Source organism: Phlebotomus papatasi, chromosome 3 (assembly GCF_024763615.1).
Source record: "Phlebotomus papatasi isolate M1 chromosome 3, Ppap_2.1, whole genome shotgun sequence".
NCBI lineage: Eukaryota > Metazoa > Arthropoda > Insecta > Diptera > Psychodidae > Phlebotomus > Phlebotomus papatasi.
The window spans coordinates 39,063,149-39,086,789 of NC_077224.1; the positions used below are offsets into that span (position 1 = coordinate 39,063,149).

The following is a 23,641-nucleotide window of genomic DNA, read 5'->3' on the forward strand; positions in this document are numbered from 1 at the left end:
TTGCTGAATAAAAGTGTGACGCGAAAGAGTTAATCCCGAAGTGCATAATGCCGGGACTGAGTCCTATGTCCATATTGAAGTGAATTCTCTACACTTGAGCTTCAATATGGACATAAACTTCTCTAGTGTGTAGACGCCATGAGGGATAATGTCCCATATAATAATTCTCACTACGAGTTGAATATATTAATAAAGCACAGCTCTTGATTTTTAATTAAAATGTCAGTAAAATATTGTGATGAAATACATACAAATTTTTAATAAAATCCCCTTGCAATTTCCTTGGGGTATTTAATTAAACCATGTTGAAGAAAAGTTCTTAAATGAACTGTAAAGCTGGATATTAACCAATATCCTTATTTGAAATAAAAATGTTGGATGATTGACGAGTACAACAGGCAAAATTGAATTTTTCTTCTGGAGAATCAGCAAAACATTTAAGAAACTCCCAAGAACATATCCCCATCATCTCGGCAGCGCTGCTTTCAATCATAATTTATCAAAATTGAGAAGGGAAAGGTCATAGGGGAAAAAAGTTGAAAAATATGCTAAAGTGTAAAAACAATTTTAGTATTTCTGCACAAATATATTTTTGCAATAAAATTTTCATATTTGGCTGCTGCTTGCACACAATTATAACTGTTGATTATTTCACAAATAAATATAGTTTTTTTTCTTTCTTTTTTTTCCGCTATATGTCTCATGTATACGATTATACTATATATTGTTAGAGGAAGAGGTACTTATATTCTTGATAAACACATTCTTGAAAATTTAGTTTTCTACGCAAAATGGCAAAACGTGATTAAATAAGAGATACAGCGGAGCAAAATTTATAAGATTAGAAGCAGATAAAAGGTGTTTTTTTTGTTTGTTTGTTTGTTCTTAAACTGAAAAAAGGAAGCAAAGAAGCACGATATCGAAATAAAATTCTCTCTCTGTTGAAGTGAAAAGTGGATTATAGAGAGTTTTTAAAAAGAAAAAGAAGCTATTTAGTTGGAAAGGATAAATTGATAGAGAGGTGTCATAAGAGAAGAAGTGGAGGATTAAAACTTATAACGATTATACCTATTCGGTATACATTGAGCAATTATACCTGTTCCACCTTCACTTCACGCCCTTGCGCCTTCACCAGTCGAAATGCCTCCCGAATTGTTGGTGTCAGGAGAACTTTGAGCTTCTCCGAAGATTCCTCGGGTAGCGATTTGAGCAGTTCCATGGATGCAATCACAAGTTGTGTGATTGCAGCACGTTTATACACCGAATCCCTTAGGATACTCGATGCACGTTGCTGCTCAATTTCCGGCGAAACTGCCTGATTTATGGACTCACTGGAGAAATTCATGGAGCTCCCATCGACAGATGGAGAGCGATTTATATCAAAAGGATTCATTCGCTTTATTGGCTGATGACGACTACTAACAGAACTCGGAGAACTTCCACCACCACTCTCTTCTGTCCTCATTTTCTCCGAACCCAGTGACAGTCTCCTCTCTCGTATCTCCTCAGACTCACATTCTTCCCTGTAGTTGTCATGAAAGGGATTATTGCTGTGACTCATGGTATCCTTCTCAACTTCCTCATCGACCTTTTCTCCCGCACAATCATCCACCTGATCCTCTTCACATCTCTCATAAACCCCCAAATCCTCCTTTACCACCTTCCCAGCATGCAAATTCGACTGATTGAGATACTGTTCACAGATTAAATTCCACGCATCCTGCAGACAAAATAAATATCTCACGAAATTCTCCTTCTTTTTCACCGTGGTGGTGTTAACTCTGGAACAAGATTCAAGGATATACAGTAAATCCTCAGTTGTCAAATTATACACCTCAATATCTGACAGATACGAATCCACCAGCGATATGAAGTAAACCATCCACGATGAGATCATCTGCTTATACAAATTAGCTGCAAAGTCAATATTGGACACCTTCTGCATGAGAAACTTCAACCCTGGACGCGAATCGAATTCAAAAGCACTCGTAATGTACTGCTTTATGCAACGCAGCAGCATCTCACGCGACCTGAAACCCAACTCATACTCAGCCTTAACATTGGCCGGATATCCCTCAAAAATGCACCCATGCACTTCTGGTGGGACGCACTTTAGCTTACTGAGCAGCAAATTCGCCACGAGCTGCAGCAGCATCTGATTGGCCAGGAGACCAATCACGAGATTTCTGTATGGGATGCGAATTACAAAGTTATCGATATTGTGCCCATAACCATTAGGCAGAGGATAGAGAAGGAAGGAGTAACTACGATCATCGATAATGTGCTTGCCATCGTGATTGCTGGGCTTCGAAGCCAGCAATTCCCGCTGATTGTCCATGAGAAAGACTTGCTGAGCGAGAGCATAAATTCTCTGCAGCTCGTCAATTGTGCTGTCCTTTCGAGCAGCCACCTGAAAATCAAAGACATCATTGAGCGTACTCTAACAAGGGAGGTCATCGAGTCATCAAATTCTGATTGGCTTCATATTAAGAACATAGACGGGGGGATGGGCATCATAAGGATTGTCATACTCAAAAAGTGCTAAATTTTTTTTTCTTTCAAGAAAAGCGCCCAAAATGATTGCATGCAAAACTGTATATGATAAAGAAAGTCCTAGAACCAGCAAATGCAGCAGTAGTGGTGCAGCGGGCAAGTGGACGGTGTTTATAACGCTAAGGTCTCGAGTTCGATTCTTGCTTAGCGCCGTTTTTATTGTTTATTTTTTTTTGTTCCTGTTATTTTTTTAATCAGATATACATTTATTTATCGTTTTTTAATCACTGACCGTTTTTTTTATCATTAATATAGCAATATTTGCTTTGCACTGTAATGTACTCCTAATATGAATGTTTAACTAAAATCTAAGAATTGTTCTTGTTTTATTCCCAGAACGTTCCCTCCCTCCTAGTGTTACACTGCACAATGGGGCCAAAACGAAACCGCTTCATTACCGGTTCACAACCGATTTAAACAGATTTATAAATCACTTATTCCCAAAATATACCTCAGGAGTAACTTAATTGAATTTAGCATAAAAATTAGTTATCGGTTATGAACCGGTCCATTACCGGTTCATAACCGATTGGAACCGGTTCAGTTTTGTGAAAAATTCCAAGACCTTTCCAACGAGCCCAAAACAAACCCATTCGCTTGATAAATGCGATCTCTACTGTCTTTTTAACCTTTGACCTTGAAAAATCGTTATTAGGAATGTTTCAATGGCATGGGAATCTCAGTGGCGCAATAGGCAAGACCGTTGGGTCTTGGGCGGATGAGATCTCTGACTTAACTCTCACTGTTGTGAGTTTGAGTCCCACCCAGTACAAACAACTGAATGTTAGAAAAAGACATTTTCACTGTGATAAAACGTAATAAAATGCACCGCCTCTGCCCAAAACAACTCCGGGGGCATGGAAGAAGCATCCGCACTACGGGGAGAGCACTCCTAGGCGGTCTACAATGAACTTAGCTGATTCTTCAACACAGGATACAACAGCAATATAAAATGATTACATTGTAACAAATATCCCCAATACGATTAACCCTTTAAGGACGATTGGAACACCGGTGTCTCATAAAGAAAATAATTTTTCCTGACTACCTAAAGTTATTTTTCCCTTATATCTGTGCGTAATTGCAAAGTAGAAGGTTAAAGGAATCTAGGATAGCTCAAAAATGACGAATTTTTAAATTCTCATATTGAAAAGTGATTTTCATTATTTTTTCATACTTTCAATTTTTTAAGCAAACCCGTTTTGTAAAAAGAAACTACAATACTCAAACATAATATTTTTCATTAGATTGAAAAGTATCATTCATTAGTATTGTCAGAAAAATTACTTAAATTTTTAGGCTATTTTTGTCCCTATCAGACTCTGATGGATTTTCTAAGGCTAGATGTAAGACCTTTTACTGATTTTGTTTATTGGTTTCATTTTTGTTGCAAAATCCTAAATAGCGAACAATTTTATTGCTTTTTGAAAGCCTAATAGGTCATTAATCCAATCCTAAGTTAACTTTTTCCAAAAATCGTGATTGATAAAAAATTAGTGCAGTTACGCCATGTGGCTAAGCCTTAGGTCTGAAGTCCGTATAAGTGAGGTCTCAATCTAGTCATCTCGTTCACTCTTATAAACAGTTTTGAAAATATGTTTACAAACAAAAGTCATTGTACGCTGGTCATTACAAGCATACGGACAAAAAATGTCAATAAATACGAGAAATAATATGTCATTTACGAATATTTAACTGGTTCGTTAGTGATATCAAGACCTTTCCAAAAAAAATCCAGATTTAACCAAATCGGTTGAAAAGTGGGCCTCTAAACTGGTTAAACTTTGGTCTTAAAAAAATCAAGATGACGATTTCTCCGGTGATAGCTATGTTTGAATGAAATGATCACCTGTACTACCTCCATAATATATCCAAAAATAAGATAAATCATTGGAGCTGTTTTCAAAATAAACCAAAAAACATGGTTTTAGAAGGAATGGGAAAAGAAAAAAAACGTCTGGAGATATTGTTTTTTCCTTATTAGGGGTCACCGAAGACCAGAAGTTGATATCTTATACCGTTTCAGTTCCAGGAAGGTGACAAGTTTAAAAAAACAGCTTATTATTATAGCTGCTTTCTCTTTGAGTTCGAGCAGTAAAAATCGTATCAACCACTGTGCATAAACAAATTCAATTCTTCGTATCATAAAATATTGTACCCATTTTCACGAAAAACTTGTTTAGATCCGATTAAACACACTCTTAGAAAAAATTAGTTCATACAAGCTCATATGCAGTTATTGGAACTATAAAATATAGTAAATATAGACCCAACTATATATTTAGTTTGGGTAACTAAATGAAATAGTTGACCACAGTTAGTTAAAGTATCCTTTGCATTTAGTTATCACAACTAAATCAAAATAGTAATGGGTACTATAACATATTAGTTCCAATTACTAAATAAATGAGGTTGATACCCATCTTATTGGCTGTAATAACTATATCATATTAGTTGTGGTTACTATATAGCATTCATTGTGATGCATATTTCTTATTAGTTGCTTAAAATTCGAAAGAGCTTCAACGCATTACTAAAATAAAAACCACTCTTTACTATTGGAAAAGTAGTCATAACTTTATGAAAATATAGGCCCATCTATTTACATTGGTTGTGAGAACTAAAAGGAATTAGTGACCAATATTAGTTGGGATAATGATTTCATTTAATTAACACAAGCAAATATAATTGTATGAAAGCATTATGAAATAATTGCCGCAACTTATCCATGTAAATATTGTCTTATATTCTCACTACTAATAAATTTATTATGAGTATAATGTTTTAAGAATATAAGAACTATTTTAAATAGATTTGATAATAATCGCCCGAACAACTAATTTTCATTAGTAATCACGTCTAAACTTTTCTAAGAGTGCAGATACCAAAATTTCATATAGGGGAAATGCTCATAATTTTGTCCAGTTTCTTATTTTGGACACTTTGAGGATAACATTGGACACTAAAAATAAATTGATTAAAATGATGGATTTTTATTCCAATATTTGATGAATAATGAATTCTATCTAAATATTTGTTCTTTTTGGAAGATTTTGACACTAAATACGTTAAAATTTGAATATGGTTTGAGTTGAAATTGCTTTGTTGAAAATTCAGTGTGAGCAATTGCTTACGAGAAATATGACAGAACTTCGTGGCTTACTTCAGTCTTATTTAGTTTTGGTGAAGTACTAACAAAGTTTGTTCGCTGTTTTTGAGTGATATTATTGAATATTCATTGAATATTGTGTTGATTCACGTTACTGATGATTTGTACATTTGACCTGAAGTGAGATTTGCCTTGTGAATTATATTTTTCGTGTGAAAAATGGGAAATTTTTTAAGACATTCACCAGTGAGGAGATGATTCTTATTTTGGACAGGTGTTTTTCTCACGAAATTTCGTGAAGTTTTAGCTTTTGTGATGACTAGGTTGGACAAATGCCTGGAGAAACAAAGGAGCATCATCTCTACGAAAGAGATGCAGTGAGAAATGCCTTGAAAGGCTCCCGGAAAGGGCAGGGAATGAGCGAATCCGCACGTACTTGGAGTACCGAAGTCAACTCACTTTAATGAATGATTTGGAAAGTTTCCGGGCTTCTTGTGACATTCCACGTTTCCCTTACATGACCAGGAAGAGGACTTGGTAAGATTGGTTCATAAAATGACGAACAATGGGCATCCTGTTGAGGCGGATTATCTGTCCAAATTTACAGACAAGTTGTAAAAATTAATAACCAAGTTGTCCAAAATAAGAGTCAAATTCACCTCTACATATCAATTCATTTTTAAACGTATTAAAACTAATTTTAGTAAAAATAAGACGATAAATAGCTTGCCAAGTTTCTAAACAATCCTTCTGAAAAGAGAGTAACAAAAAAAGTCAATTAGTATTGAAAATATCGCACTTCAAACTTAGGATATCGATGCTTATATGCAGACTGTCCAAAATTATGAGCACTTCCCCTAAATTTTAAAGTAAATTTTCCACATGCAAAAATATATTAAATACTTTTGGTTTGTTACGTCTCTTGAAGAAGGATTAGTGTAACTGCGAAGTAATTTTAAATTGAGCTACTCATCGACATTGATTTTGTAAGCCCGAATTATTTGTGTCGCATCCACCCGGTAATTATGATAAGTGTCTGTGTCTAACGATAGAAGGGAAGAAGAACGTTTTCGTCTCGGACCAAAGAATTCTACAACGCAGGCCTATTAGGGCCCAAATAGATTCAGGCTGATCCTCGAGAATATTTAGCCTGTAGAACTTAACAATAAGGATTTATTCCAAACTGTAATTTACTTAGGGCTTAGGATCATCAGAAGTCCTTTGCATCAATTTCCTTTACGTAATCTTTTATTATCGAATTTTAAAACCTAAATACTCTCGAGGATCAGCCTGTGTCTATTTGGGCCTTTAGACTGTCGTACGTGGTCGCTCAGCTAGAATCGAACAACCTGCACAAATTGGTCTTTTCGACCGGATTTCCTTAAAGTCCGTGGTTAATTGTAGGTTTGATTATAATCACCGAGGGATGCTTCACTCCGTTATTTGGAAATTCAAAGGCTCAATTAGTCTTACTCAAGTTAAGGCAAGAATTTATTAGTTGATTTATTTAGAAAATGTCTTTTCAATTTAGCCATAAACTGCAGGAAACTAAGATTGCTTTTCGGGATGTTCAGAAAATATATAGATTTTACTGATCGTATTACTCCACTAGTGAGAAGTCTGTCGGCGTCACTAAGCCGGAATCCAGTAAACCTGCAGAAATTGGTCCTTTCGACCGGGTGTTTCTTAAAAGTTTGCAGGTTAGTTGAAGTCGTCGAGGAATGTTTAGCTCTGCTTTTAAATAATCTTCTGAAGGTTGAATTATTCTTACACAAGTCGATTTTAATCACCGAGGGGTGTTTAACACAGTTTTATTGAGATTTATTTATACGGGTGATATTTTTACACACGTAAAACCTCACAAATATGATAAATAATTTGGTATAAATCGAGCCTGAATGTATTGTATTGTATTTATTTTCCATTATCATTGACAATATTTGGCCATGTTCAACCTTTCATACCTTGCGGCCATCGCCGTCTTAGTGTTGGTTACCAACCTCCAGGGTGAAAACGATGGAAAACCCCTTCACAGGTTATATATTGTCAGGTTTACACTTTTACATTTTTATATTGATTCCTGAGTTTGTCCATGTGTGCCTAAGTCAATGATAAGAATAGAGGCCTAGCTATACTAGCTATTGGCCATAAGAATGCAGCAAGATATCATAACATACATAGAAACCAAGACCGTAAATGAATGCCTAAAATAGGTGAAAAAAAATTGATAGGGAATAGGAATATGAAAAAGAGTCCTACCTTAACAGTAGCGCAGTCTCCGTAGAAGCTGTTGGATTTCTCATTGAAGGCAAATCCCAGTTGCCGAAGAGGAGCTATTGTTACGGTACAAGCTCTGTGAATGGCCGAACAGGCAATCATCCACTGATCCTCATTGAAGATGTGTCCTGTTGACAAGATAACGTGCTTCAAACAGGACACTCCAACTCTGGCAATGGATTCCTGCACCTGAGCCGTGCACTCAATTAGTACCAGCAACAATTGCTTGAGTGCCAACGTAGCTGGAGCTGGAATTTTCGTAGGGGAGTCTGTGGAAGTGGTTTCATCGCTACTCGATGAACTCTCAGCTTTCCCCTTCAGTTGACTGTACTTGAGATTGTCCACTGGGCGCTGAATGCTGGTGACTTTGGTATGTATTGTCGTATTGGAGGGAATCTTGCGCTGGGACTTCTCAATAAATTCCACAATGAGATCCGTAGCCATTCCACAGCAGTGCTTAAAGTTCTTCTCAATAGGCTGCCAACTGCGTTGTGTCTTGTTAACATACCGCAACCAGTCTTGTATCATAGGTATCAGCAGATGATTGATGCAGTAGAAACCAAAGTCTATACCCGGACTGATCAGGAGGAGTTTGAACAGTTTAAAAATGCACTGCAGAATGGGCGATTGATGGGATGTGGGACAGACAATGAGGGAGTTTGTGAGACCATCGAGCAGAAGGAACCACACTTTGAGCACACCGCTCGCTTTGTCCAGCTCATCAATCTTCACCACAGATTCTTTGTCAATATGCAGAGATCTGTAGGAGATCATGTGCTTCTCATTGTTATTTTGTAAATAGTCATTGCCGAAATATGTGAAATTTTCCATGGAATTTGGAATGTTAGCATCAATGACATGGGTATAGCTAATGCCTTTGATTTTGTACGTTGAATGGAGATTCGGACATTTGGGCATGGTGTACATAAAGGCCAAAATTGAGGAGCAACGCTCGAGAAATTTAAGAGTTTCATGAAGAAAATCAGTTGGACGTATAGTATCATCATCGGTACCCGTAGCACTACCCGAAATCTCCAAATAGGACAACAGACACAGAATACAGTCAAGTCCGGCATTAGCAAACACCAGCATATTGTCACTATCGAGAAAAACACGAAAGATGTCCGTGACATTGGATAGATGAAGTGGACGATTGCGAGCATTTCTGAGTGTCCCAAAGAGTGGTCTCCATCCCGATCGGATTTCTGTTCGATGTGCCTCAACAATCTCATACAGGCACGCCACAATCTGATCCTGCACATCAATATCGCACGTCTCCATACTCAAAAGATTCTCAAATGGCTTCAGCAGAGCCTCATTGAAGTGGAAATGTGGCAGTTCTGACTGTTCCACTAGGAGTGCCGTAATAACATCATGGATATACTCAATGGCTCTCTTGGAGATTGTTCTGTCCTTGTGACAGGCAGCATCCATCAGATGTGGTCCCGTTATGGCCCAAACCTTGAGAATATGCAGCAGAGGCCGTGGACCACGGAAAACTCTCAGTGTAACATCTCCAACTCGATGAAGCAAAAGTGATAGTGGATAGGAATCCGGAGATTGCTTCCAGTTACTCCTAGATGGCCACCAGGACTTCCGTCCACTCTTCCCACTAGAGCTTCTGTACAACTGCTCCCGTGAGGCTTTGCACAGACTCCGTAGGAATTGACACAATGCCGGAAGGCTAAGCCTTTCGGCGGCATCACTGAACAAATTATCTGCCTGATGGGATAGGGCACAGAGAACCTTTGCCGTATCCGCCTGAGTCAATAGGGCCGGCTCATTACCCGTGTAGGCTTTCAAGATGCTGGAAACTGACGTATTGGGATTCTGCAGAGGTGCTTGAAGGAAACTATAAACATCAACACAAGTCTCATCATCGTCAATAGGACAAGCGCTGAGATTCAGTTTATCAGCTCCAGTTCCTGCATTGAGTCCACGATTGTCAGAATTGTCATTTGTATCTTTATTTCCTACTCCACTTGGCCCATTTAGATTTGCCGTATTCTGCAGGCTAAACAATTCATGTTCCATCTGAGCCACATGACGACATACCGAAAAAACCGGAAGCCAACAGTCTGCACTGAAAGAACCCAATTCCAATCCTCCAGATAGAATAACGTCCATAGACAGAGCCTGATTGGCAGGAATTCTCGGACCATTAGACTGACAGACATTTGTGGCAATCAACGCAAGAATTTTCCCAGAAAGATGTTGCAGATTGAGGGAATTGCTAAGCGTTGCAGCTGCATGAAGTCCTTCCAGACTTGTTGCATACAGAGTCTCTCCGTCATTCCTCTGCTTCCTCCTCGTTCTCAGGGTTTTCTTCGACAATGCTACCAAGCGATTCTTCTTAAACTCCTCAATATCCCCTAGACCAGCTGTTAAAACTGTCACCATTGAATCCCAGCAACATGTTAGCAACCTCCTGGCCAGTTTCTTCGCCGCGATCTGCCTCTCACTGAGATCAGGCTGTACCTTGGCCACTGTCTGCAGACGCTGCCAATCTGACAGCATCTGCGTTGGACCCCAGCCACCAGCATCGCACAGCATATCAACCAGGGCACAATAAAACTGATCAGTGTCAGTTGTTTTGAGACTCACCAGTGGATTTGTCACCAAAATGCACTGATACAGTTCACAGAGCCAAGCTGAAGACAAATACACAAGAACACCAGCATTTTGTACAGAAGTCACAAATTGCTGTTCAGACAGTGGAATCATAATACCACCCTCGGGATTGTCATAGTGTCCAGCACGTGTTAGCTGAAGACTCAGCAGCAACGCAGAATAAGTAGCTAGATAAATCCCATCGGCATTTATCACTGTGAGATTGTAGTCAAAATCGGAAAAATTGTAACTATTCTGCTGACAAATACCACTTGCAAATTCTTGCATAGCCTCATCAACTTCCACAGAACTCCTCAACAGAAGTAACTTCGGCACAAGCTCATTTGTCAGCTGCTTGGCAAATTCCTTAGCATGCCTCCGATCAATATCCCCATCACTTCTCACAGGAATTGGAGCTTCTAAATACGAATACGGCCATCCAGAATCACCACAAACTTCATCACCCGACGTAGGGATCTCTTCTTCAGGGCCCTCAGTATCCCCTGAATTATTTGAAGCAACCTCAGCTTCCACATTCTCAGCATCACTATCAGATGCTGAAGATGTCTCAAAGCCATTCTGTCGCAATACAGCCACAGCATCCCGATAGGGAGCTGGAAGGCGTGCCATTGACTGATAAGTCAGAGGACCCGTATAATCAACTTCATTGAGATGTGTGTATCGTGAATTTATGGTCTCCATGGCTTGATTGGACAGAATTGAGTCATTTATTTCACTTGAGCTCAGCACTTGAAGACTACTCAAGAGAGCCACAACACACTCTACACTGGACTGCAGAGCAGCCTCTGAAGAGCCACCAGTTTGCGCAGCATTAGCACACTCTTCCATGGCATCAATTATTCTGGGAGAAAGGGAAGATTCTAATCAGAATTTAAGACATTGATAACCCAATCTCATGATAATTTATAGTTTGATTATTTAAAATTTAAAGTTTATAATTTTAAGCCGGTTACTGATTTACTGTTATATTCACAAGCTGACGATTGACTGAGTATAGTAAGGTTGGGTAACTGGATCGTTTTCCGAAGAGTCCTACTTAAACCCTTATTTTTGGACTGATGAAATTCTTTTTCACTTCTTCTAAATCCATAGAATTGTTCACTGTTTCATTCAGAAACATAATATAAAAAGAAAATTATCAAAAATATTAAAGAAAATTTATAAAATAATGATAATACTGAAATAAGTCAACATACACTAACTGGGTCACCTTTCGCTAATTCACCTTAAATTAAACCTTTGGATTTAAAACACTATTTTCACAAGGAAAAAACAATAAATGTTTTCAATCAACCAGCTGTCATTAGCGAAAAGATCTTTGAAAGAAAATTTTTAGTGAAGAACCCAGCTGGCACAAGATTGAAATGAGTCGATTACACTCACTTATTTAATGGATAAAAATATTATTTATGCTTTTTCTCAAACTTGAATAGTTATGTTATGTTACTGTAGTGACTATATTGCGGAAATAAAAATAAAAATATTATTTTAAGTGGATTATGCCCAACGCACAATAAGTTTTGTTTTCTAAACAGGTTTTTGTCATTTCAATGAGAGTGAATGAAATCGAGATCTAGTCATCTCGCTCTCTCTCATAAGAAATTTTGAAAACATATTTACAAACAAAATTTATTGTGCGTTGAGCATTAGTCCTTAACGATCCAGATAGCGAAGCGCCCGGATTAGCACACTTGACTATATAAGGAAAACTTTAGACACGACTAATATGAATTATCTTGTACAACACACCATTCCATTTACATTTTACATTTACATTTTATTGATAAAACAGTAGGGCATGTCCTCTTATATAAGAAAAGTGTACATAATAAAAAAGAAAAAAAAACCAGTGATAAGCCCAGATAAGCTTATGGTAGCTGAGATTCTTTACAGATGACCTCGGAATGCGTGCAACTCGGGGTGCTTGCAACTCGGAATGCGTGAAAATTCGATTGTGAATTGAATTTTGAGGGTAAAGAATCGCGTCTAGCAAACGGTTATCGGCCACCGACATGCATAAAATTGGCTCGACGCGATTCTTTACCCTCAAAATTCAATTCACAATCGAATTTTCACGCATTTCGAGTTGTAAGCACTCCGAGTTGCACACTTTTCGAGGTCACCTGTAAAGAATCTCAGCTACCATTAGCTTATCTGGGCTTATCACTGGTCATTTTGTATTTTAAATAATCTAAGTGGGGACGGCGAACAAAAGAAAAAAAAGTTCATTGAAATCGGTTAATAAACATTAGAGATATAGTCCGGTCCATATTGATAAAGTAAGGGTCGGGGTACATTGGGTTGGGGTAGAGACGGATGGGACCCATCGTTAGAAAGATCTTGATCTCAGATGTAATATATACTAAAATTTTGTCAAAACCGCTTCAGAAACACCAAAAGTATGGGGCAATCATCTTATTGATGAACCCCTAATTAAAAAAAAAAAAAAAAAAAAAAAGAAACACCAAAAATGCAGTCCGGTCATGACATTTTTGGTTAGAACTCGGGTCAGGGAACATCGAGGGAGGAGTGCGACCCACCGTTGGAAAGGTCTCGACCTCAGCTACAACATACTAAAATTTAAAGAAAAAGCCTCGTCTAGTTTTCGAAATATTCGAGATCTATTAATCGAAAATCGCTTTTTCGATTAATCGAACCTTCGATTCAATCGGATGAAATTGGCGTGTCATGAGCTGATCTAGTTTTATCATTAACTTAGCTTATTATAGAGCTACGATTCCTTCATTGCAAATTTGGATTGTGGCAAACTCGAACGATATTTATATCATAACATATAATCGTAATCATCATCGTATCATAATATATAACATATTATCGTTATTAATAAGGAAAATTGGATGAGAAATGCATGAAAGTGTCTGAAAATCTTTAAAGTCGATTATCTCGGAAACTATGAGAGATAGAGGCCTCTAACTTTATATCCATTTAGAGCCTCTTTCAGGCTTGATATGTGCAAAATTTCACTGGAAAATGAAAAAAAAATTGATGAGAAATGCATAAAAGTGTCTGAAAATCTTTAAAGTCGATTATCTCGGAAACTATGAGAGATAGAAGCCTCAACTTTACATTCATTGAGAACCTCTGTTAGTGACCAGAGAAAATCGCGCACCGCGAAAATCCGCGAAAAAACTCGCGCCCAGCGAAAATCCGCGAAAAAATTCGCGCCCCGCGAATATTCGCGAAAAATTACGCGACCCGAGAAAATCCGCGAAAAATTCGCGCCCCACAAAAATCAGGAAAAAAATTTGCGCTCCGCGAAAAAATTCATGCCCCACGAAAATTCGCGAAAAAATACGCGACCCGCGAAAAATTACGCGCCCCGCGAACATCCGCGAAAAAATTCGCGCCCAGCGAAAATCCGCGAAAAAATTCGCGCCCCTCGAAAATTCGCGAAAAAATACGCGACCCGAGAAAATCTGCGAAAAATTTCGCGCCCCTCGAAAAAATTCGCGCCTCGCGGAGATCTGCGAAAGATATCGCGGATCGTGAATTGTATATGCCACCTTACAAATCTTCGAATATAGACTGACTATGTAGAGAGGGAGAGTGAGAGAAAGGGAGAGTGACAGAGTGCTATATATATGAGGAAAGCTTGTCCGACGCCGCTTCTCCCGCTTTTTTCCCCGCCTGAGACGCTAATAGCAAATTTTCTTATGGCGCTGGCACACCTTTTCAATTGAGTGAATTTCAACCGATTGAAATTTTACCTCTTACTCTTTCAGAGTGAAATCAGATATAGGTGTCTCTTTCTGTCAAATGAAATTTAAAATTGAAATTGAAATTCAATTTCAATTTCAATTTTCATTTGACAGAAAGAGACACATGTATCTTATTTCAGTTTGAAAAAGTAAGAGGTAAAATTTCAATCGGTTGAAATTCACTCAATTGAAAAGGTGTGCCTGCACCATTAAAATTGAAATCTTTAAAGTGAAATATCTCGAGAACCGTTCGACTAATGTCTTATTTTTTTTTAAATTGGTCTAAATTTTCTGGACTACAACATAAACATAAAAATTCAAAATCTCATACTTAGATAAACTACAAAACGTGATTTTTAACCGGTTTAGAACCGGTTTTTCAAAAAATTAATAGCACAAAAATCGTCGTACGCGCGCGTAGATATGTTTTAAAAAAAAAATATGAAGATATCTCTATCCAAACCGGAGATATTGCGTACTACGGACGGGCGGACGGCAGTCGGATCCGAAATTTCCGGCTTATGATTTTCGGCATCAGGGATGTTCAAAACATATACCCTGTGAATTTCAGCTCGATCGGAGCACTTTGAGAAAATCCGAGGATTACAATAGGTGTGATTAGAAGGAATAACACCTAAAATCGAGAAGAAAAGTCGATTTTATAATATACAATCAGTAACCAGACAAAAATTTGTGTAGTCCTGAAATTGTAAAACAGTCCTGAATCTGACCTTATTTGAGGCATCTTTTTAGGCTTTAAAAAATATTCTTGGTAAAAAATACCTACTCAAAATTTTGATTAGCAAAATTGAACAAAATTGTTTTGAGTGAAACAGCAAAAACATTTTTTGTGAATTGCCTCGCTCTCCACTACGCAATGACTAAATTAAATCTTTTAATTTGAGAAAACGAAATTAACAGCAAATCTGTTTTAATTGGAACCATTAACCTTAGCAGATTTTTTTTTCACTTCTGCAACAAGAACCCCATTTCCATCCAAATCGCTTCAAGTTTTATTGCAGAAAACTTTTGATATTCTGTGCAAGTTGAAGCAGTTTTGTTTCCAACTTTTAACTGTTCTACAAAAGTTTTTAGTGTTATTTTTTCTCTCTCTTTTCCCGCTATTAATCTTGATTTAACAGATTGCAATCAGACTAAATCCTTCAACATATGTTCTGAATGTTTTGTAAAGGTATTTTTTTTCGATATTGAGAATATAATAAAAAAATATTACTCACAATCTAAAGAGAGCCATGTCATCACTGCAGCTTTGTCCTTGACTCTTGTCTGGATAGAGGATGACGGAGAGATCTACAAGGCGTTCTGGACACTTGAAGATCTCCCTGACGCATCGCAAGGGTTCAGTACGATTTTGCGGTGATGGCAAGAGTAGCATCCGATGAAAGAGAGCCTCAAGCATTGGCCGGAGAGATCCTTGAGTTCCGGCAATTCGTAAAAGTTGAATTGCCGTGAGATAGATACATCTAGCCTGCGGACCATCGAGTCCAGGTCCTGTGAAGAATCCCCTCGTTTCGCTCTCAATTATGTGCAGAGCATCCCTGTACGTGAACTTCTTGTCCAGATTCACCCTTCCCGGTGATCGAGGGATGCTGCGAGTGTTGGGCAGAATTTCTGCCACAGAAATGCCGTAAAATGGGGATTTGACTGAACATCTCGTGGTAGCGATATTGTGAGTGTGAGAATGCATTCTGTGAGGAAGAGAGTCCCATTGGATTCAGTTCTCTTGGGACTGCCACTTACACGTGGCTCAACCAGTCGGCTGCAGAGCCACTGCATCACAGGAATCACCTCATTGTAGACAGCTGCTGCTTGACTTGCCGTCACAAGAGCACCAGGTGCCGTCCTCATAATCTCTTCTGTTTCATCCTTCAGAAAAGCCGAAAATGTTCTTAAGCACTGACTAGCTGCAGCCAAAGATGCTGCCCTCACGGCTCTCGTGCCATTCTCCCAATTCTCTCCGCAGCGGCAGAGAATTTCAATGAGGAGGCGCCCATTGAGTGTGCACGTAGGTGAACACGCCATGGCCAGAAAGAGCCGCAGAACATGTACCAGAGTATCCTCATTGGATTGCGATGTCGTAACATTTGCAGTGGCTCGCAAGAGTTGGGCTGGCAACCACAGGGAATCATCTTCTGGCTCCAGGCCAATGTAAAAGCGTTCATCTCGAATGACTCTCTAGGGACAGCAAATGCAGCAACAAAAGGAGAACAATTAAATGCGGAATAAGGGAATAAATTTTCAAATGACTTTCCAAGCCCAAATTTCTGTTAAATTGTGCAATTTCAGAGTGTCAAGGCATTTTACAGCTTATTAATTAAGTGCAACAATGTTTACAGAGACATTTTCATTTAATCGTACATTTATTCTGAAATTCAACAAGGAAATGAGGAAAATGTTGAAGTTTGTCCAGAATTATTTATTTTCTAACTAGACTTTAAAAAAAGAAAATTTTCCATTACGTTCCATTAAAATTGAAAATAAGACTTCGCACACACACTCTGGCTTCAAATATATGTTTTTCAGGAAATGTGTAACTTAAGATTAGCTATTAAAATATATTGCCATACATAAAAAAATTTCACAGCACTCACGGTAAAAATTTTTGGACACTGACAAAAATATTCGAACAAGTATTCCTTGGAACATTTTTTTTTGGAACCAATTTGTACCTAGAGACGATATTTGTTTGTTCCAAAAAGTTTTCTTTACAGTTTTATTACGAAATATAATCACAATTTTGTTAGAGTTTTCTTTTGGAACCGTTTTGATACGGTGGAATATCTACAAATTTGATTTGATTTCGTTTTATACAAATTTGTTCCTGAAAGTTGTAATAGAATTTGTTGCATTCGGCTGTTTTGTTCCCACTGTCAGAAACAAATTGGTACATTTTCTTTATAACAATATTATTCCTACATCTGTAACATATTTGTTCCAAAAATTTTCGGTGTCAGTGGACGAGGTAATTTTTGGAACCAAATTGTTACTCATATCGGGAATCTTTTTTTTCCCATTGTCGGGAACAAATTCGTGTTAAAGATTTTGTTTTACAGTTAAGGCCTATACTTCAGTCGAGATGGATTTCGGTGGCGAAAGTTCAAAAGAACATCAAATAAGAATCAATTTAAGAGTGTTTTATACAGACGCGTGCATGACGAAATCATATGCGAATGCTGGCAGCAAGAGGGGAAGGGAATCTCGAATTAAAAAAGTGAAACCATGTAGCACGAAAATTGCCACAGATTTGGCGTCCTCCTCGCTTCATTGGTGACGGCTGACTGAGTGTAAGAGGAGGGATACGATTTTATACTAGAGGAGCTATTTATTGGAACAAATTCATTACTAATATTGGATATCTTTTTGTTTCTTCTAGAAGGTACAAATTTATTCCAAAAATTTTCGGTGTCCGTAGACAACCTACGTTTTGGAACAAATTCGTTACTAATATTGATTATCTTGTTGAGTCTCGTAAAATGAACAAGGTTGTGCCAAAAAGTATGTTGTCCGTGGACGAGCTAATTTTTGGAACAAATATGTGCCAAAATTTTTTACTGTGTACGCTTAGACGCCGCACAGTGGGGCAGAATACCCAAAAACCTGGCAAAAATATTTTATGGTATTTTTGCATTCTTAATGACTCTAGAATGATTTATTTTCTTAAAATTGAATGGAATTAACACTTAGGGTAAGTGTGCCTAATTCCGGCCAGCTTGCTATTTCGGCCACCTTTTTTGTTCCTCGAATTTCCATGAACTTTTAGATTTTACGTATTCTAGAGATTATACAATGCAAAAGAATAGCAAAAAATGTAGCTACGACAAACGAGATGATGTGAAAAAGATATTGGAAGAATTCCCGAAGGGCAAGGAACTATGAGAATGAAGGTGGCCGAAATAGGGTACCAAAGCTATGTCTATATTTTTATTAATTTTAAAATGTATTAAGAATGATTTTAGAGTAAGTAAAGACGATAAAGTCTTTGCAAGGTTCCAAGCAACACTCTTTCAGAAAAAAGAATAAATAAAATCAATTTGTATTTAAAATATTACATTTCAAACTTGAGACTTTGACGCTTGCATGCAACTATGCCGAAATTTGGCACACTTACCCTATTTGTTGAAATTTTTATCTTAGTATTAGAAGAAAAATATTTATTTTTTAGTATGAAGACCTTCAAATTTTGTTTTGTAAAAATCTTGCTTTAGCAGTTTTATGATCTTTTCTAACCTTAGCTCTTATTTCAAGGAGAATATACTGGTTAAAGTGGTAAATCGGATCACGTCATCCCTTTCGAGGCATTAATGATAAATCAAGGATTTTAGAGAAAAAATTGAAACATTACCGGATAAATGATGAGATAGGGATATTATTTATTGCAAAAAAATGGACCTTAAGTTTTCCTCTAAAAATTGTCTTTTAGCATTAAAACCGCACAAATACCGTTATTTGTGATAAATCAAATTTTATATAACAGCTCCACACTTGTAATACAGAAGAAAAACACTCCTTTTAACAATTTTATTTTATTAAGATAATATTATTCAGTCTTATATATTACTTGTTTTTTTTTAATTTTATAATAGCTATACGATTGAATTCTTAAAATATTATAAGTGAGTGACTTAAAAAAAATATCTCTATAACCCAATCTGAAGAAGATTTTTTTGTTGATTACGTATTTTATGTGTAAGAGGAAGCTGCAAACATTGTGATTTTCTATTAGTTGTAAGTCTCCTAAGAATGAGACCTAAATGTACAAATGGATACTAAAGAAGTGTTCACAGAAGCAGAACATAAATTTATTTATGTAAATTAAATTAAAAAAAAAAACAATGAGCACTTTGGATTTAGACTGTCTTGACGGTTCTGATACTTTGCCAAAAAACAAAATTTAAGCGAAACACATCAATTATTGCTACTTTATAAATTTATAATCGATTAGGACCTATGTATGTATACAGGTTAGAAATTTCAAGACCTTTCCAAAAAATCATGATTTGACCATTTTGGTTGAGAAATAGGTGCTCCAGAGTGATTAAACTTTCACATTGTATGATTCAAGATGACGATTTTTTCAGTCACAGGTGTCTATGAACGGAATGTCCGCTAGGACACAATAAAACATATAAAAAATGAAGGTGCTTTATTTCTTGAAATATTCCAAAAAGAGTAGTTTCTGAAGGGGAAGGAGAGACGTTCATAGGGACGAAATTGAAGTAGCATTTAATAATAGTTAATTCGCCCAAGTAATCTTTGAGCTGAGATACACCATTAAAAACTTTAGACCCCTTCTACTAACATTAACATGTAATTTCATGCAATATACTTGAAAGTCAATTTTCAACAAATTCATTGCATCATAGCCAAAAAATGGCACTAAAGTAGCAAGATTTCTCGATGGTTTTTGACAGAGCAGGACCTCTAGAATAAATAGAAATTAGTTATAGATCGGGACCTCGCGGGCCTCTTTACTATTTCTTTGGTTCAAATTTATGTCATTTTCCCATATAAAATTGACTAAATCGCAATGCAAGGCCAACTTTGACGTGTTATTTCAAGGTTCCATAAAACCCATTCCTTACCATGGTATTATACATCATACGCAAATTGTGTGATTTTTGATGATTTATTTCTAGGCAATTTTTATCCGAACTGCTGTCGGGAATGGATTTTTAGTAACGTTAGTTATTTAATTACTTGAGAAAAATAGTCCGACAGAGATGAAAATACATTTTGTTATTATTTTCAAAATGGCGAACGGAAAATACGACATCTCGTCGAATTTGTTAAAATTGGCCTCTTTCCTCTTTCCTGATTAGAATTCTAGTTCCCAATTGGTGTTCTTGGATAGTCACTCTATCTAAAGCAATAGAGTTTGTAATGAATTAATGCACAGAATTTAAATTCAGTGACCGTTAAGACGTGTGTTTGGCAGGGGCTCCCCGCGCCCCCATATGAGGTAAATTTTTTTTCCTTTCAAAAAATTCATCTATTAATCTGTAGGAAACTAATCCCAAAATATGAACATTCTATCTCAAGTATCTCTGGTACATTGACTGAATGGGTTAAAGAAAAAAAATCTGGGTATAAGGTTTAGTGAGGATACTAGTCAACTATTATTTGGCGGTATTAGATTTCAAAAATTCGAATTTTTTTTCGAATTTTTGCCAGGTTTTTGGGTATTCTGCCCCACTGTGTGCCGGTGGGCGCAAGTTATCGCTTTCTGACTTTATGATTGTAGGGGAAAGTGACCATGCTTGATACTGTAAAATGATGTCCAAGGTTTGTGATTATTTTCTGATTAACACACAAACCGAAGCGATTCTTGCACTATGACAAAAAAATGTCTCACTTATGAGGTTCATAATCCAACCTCAAATAGTTCCTGGAAATCCTTAGATTTTCCTCAAGAAGAAAATAGAAATTCAGTAGCCATTTTTATACAAGTTGGATCCGGGGCCTTCCTGTATAATAATTGATTCGACAATTCGGAGGCCCATTTTGACTATAAAAAATTCACCGGATACAAAAAATTGCACATCAATATTTAGAGGGAACTCTAATCTATCTGCTTAAATCGTTTGTACGACTGGTTATTAGTTTTAAAATAACTTTTATGTAATTTTTCTAAGCCATGTTTTTATGACATTAGGGCGCTAGCGAAAACCATTTTTTCACTTTGAGTCCATGAAAACGTCATTCTGCAACCTTAAAATTAAGGCAACAGGGTTGAAGGTTATGTCAATTGTCGATAAAATTGGAGGATTACAATAGGTGTAATTATGAAATAATCACATCTAATGATATAGTTGCCACATTAAAATTATCATTCATGGACCCTTCTTAAAATATAGGATGGACACAAGTAGAATTTATGAATTTGTTACCACCCACAAAAACAGTGTCCACCAATTAAAAATATTTTTACATAAATATTAGTACTGATGAACCCTCTATGTGCCTATGATAGTAGTTTTCCTGTACAGCGACATTAATTAAGAAATACTTATGAATTATCATGTATCTAAATTACAGTTTTGGGTCTATTTTTGATTTTTGCTTCCTGAAACTAGGAAAAAAGAGCTAGGATCCTATTTTTTTTAGGAAATGTGAGGCTTAGCACCAGCTATTGAAATATATTGCGATGAGTCATAATTATTGATTAACATAGGAAAAAAATAGTTATTATCAAGCTTGGATCGTATCAAGCATGGTCACTTTCCCCTACATGTATATTATTAAGGTCTGCTTCAAGGGCCTATGTTCAAAAGCAGTTAATTTTAATAAATTGAAAGTGAAATTTACTAAAAAAAAAAAAAAAAAAAAAAGTCAGGAATTGGAATCCCAACCACTTGATTATGTTTGAACCAAATTTAACAGCAGAGCATATGACTAACGTGGCAAGCAAGTAGCCCATCGCTACGCCCTTATTGTTTTAATTTGATTTTTGATCTAATTTAATTTTTTATTGCTTATTTGTTATGTATTTCCTCTTATATACGTTCATATACAAAAATAGCGTTGAATCATTCCTGGATTACGATTTTTAAAGGTCAAAAGGTTAAAAGGCTCTAGAGAGTGCTTTTCTCAAGTAAATGGTATCATGTTTGGGCTTGTTGGAAAGGTATTGGAATTCCTGACAAACTTGAATCGATTTCAATCGGTAATGAACCGATTCATAACCGATAACTAATTTTTATCCGAAATTCAATTATATTACTGCGAAGTCATTTTAAACTTAAGTACAAAGTAAAAAAATATCGAAATCCTTGACTCGTGAACACTACTCATGAATTGAACCAATAAAGAGCATTAATAGGATTAATAGGAATTATATAGGTAAATGATGAGGAAATACTTTTGAGGTATTGCATTAATGTCACAAATAAGGCTGGGAAGCTTTGCCATCCCTCTTTAATATTTAAGAATAAATTGAAGACTCTCCTTTATTTTTTCGAAGCAATCTTGTATCAATAAAAATAGTCTTTGTTGTCCTAATTCCATAATCCTGTTCTAAAAGACACTTTCAGTTGAAACGGCTTTTTCCTTTCACTGTCTCGTGGCGGTAAAACTAACAAGGAATGAACAATCCAATTCCACGCAATGATTAGTGCAAATAAACATAAAATTGACCTTCAGACGATCTTGACACTTCAACATTTTCCCCCATGTGAACAATATTAGTAGGAAAATCAATAGATTAGAGCAGGAAAATTACAGTGTCATTTTGTAGGTGTGATAAATATTTTGCCTCAATCACTCTCCAAAATCTGGGTTAATATCAATATACATTTAGGAAAATGTTTTTCGGGGAGAATATTCTGCTCTCTCTCTCTCTCTATCTTTTTCTCTTTCGGGTGTAAGGCAAAAAGGATTTTCCGGACCAATTATCTAGATTAAACTCACATGCATTCCATTTAGAGCCAGAGTCACAAATTTAGGACGTCGTGTTTCGAGCGCCATTTGAAGCGGTGCCAAGCACACCGACCGCAAATCATAAGACGGATCTCGATGGATGCCATGCTGGCGATAGAGTTTATCTGCAAACAAGACAGGATATTGATTTTTCCATGCCATATGGCACTGCTATGTTTCGAGGGCATTTTCCTCGCACATTCAATTCATCAATTTACCATGAGCACACTGAGCTGCCTGTTTTAGGTATGACAACTTCGTCCCCGTTGCCTCCTTCACGAGATTCAAGAAAAGCTCCTCCATATCGTGGCTGTCGACTGATGACTAATTCAGAGCCCCTCCTTGACACTCTACCATATTGTTGGGATATTAAGAAATTTTCCGGGCTCTTTTGAATCAGAATATATTCCCAGGATGTCTAGAACCACCTCAAAACTCTCTCACTAAATCCTTTGAGTCAATAAACCTACTTAAGAGCCTTTTTTAATGCAAAAAACTACGCCTCAGGAAAGTTTTTTTTTAACACCTCAGTTTGTATACCAAATATCCTCAATTCTCTAGCACTTGGATGAAATCTCGTAAAAAAATTCACTTTCTTGAGATTCACAGAGACACTTGGGGATCACAGAGATAAATTTGAAAAGTTCACAGACACCCTATTTCCATGGATTAGCACAAGATTTTGCAAAACTTCCTAATAACTCTCGAGGTGGACGACATCTTGGAAAAATGGATACTTTTGTCCAGTGCCTCAATACGCAAACTCCAAACAGGGGAAGCTTCCTGGAAAAATCGATACACCCCACTCTGAAAAATTGCCCAAAAGTTGTCAATGAAGAGCACGTGGAGTGGCATTGCAACAAGTGTCCGGGACTGGGGAGAGATATCAACAGATGGTTGGGGCTTTGGATACAGC

General features: G+C 36.9%; 1 protein-coding gene across 1 annotated transcript; it reads right to left on the minus strand.

Moving 5' to 3' along the window:
* Positions 1-563: 563 nt before the first annotated feature.
* On the minus strand, positions 564-23,615 carry LOC129805576 (brefeldin A-inhibited guanine nucleotide-exchange protein 3). The gene is given in 6 exon segments (XM_055853578.1): positions 564-2,410; positions 7,922-11,411; positions 15,528-15,891; positions 15,894-16,485; positions 22,717-22,850; positions 22,944-23,615. Coding segments are annotated over 6 exon segments (5,985 nt in total). The 5' UTR covers positions 23,029-23,615; the 3' UTR covers positions 564-1,090.
* Positions 23,616-23,641: the final 26 nt, after the last annotated feature.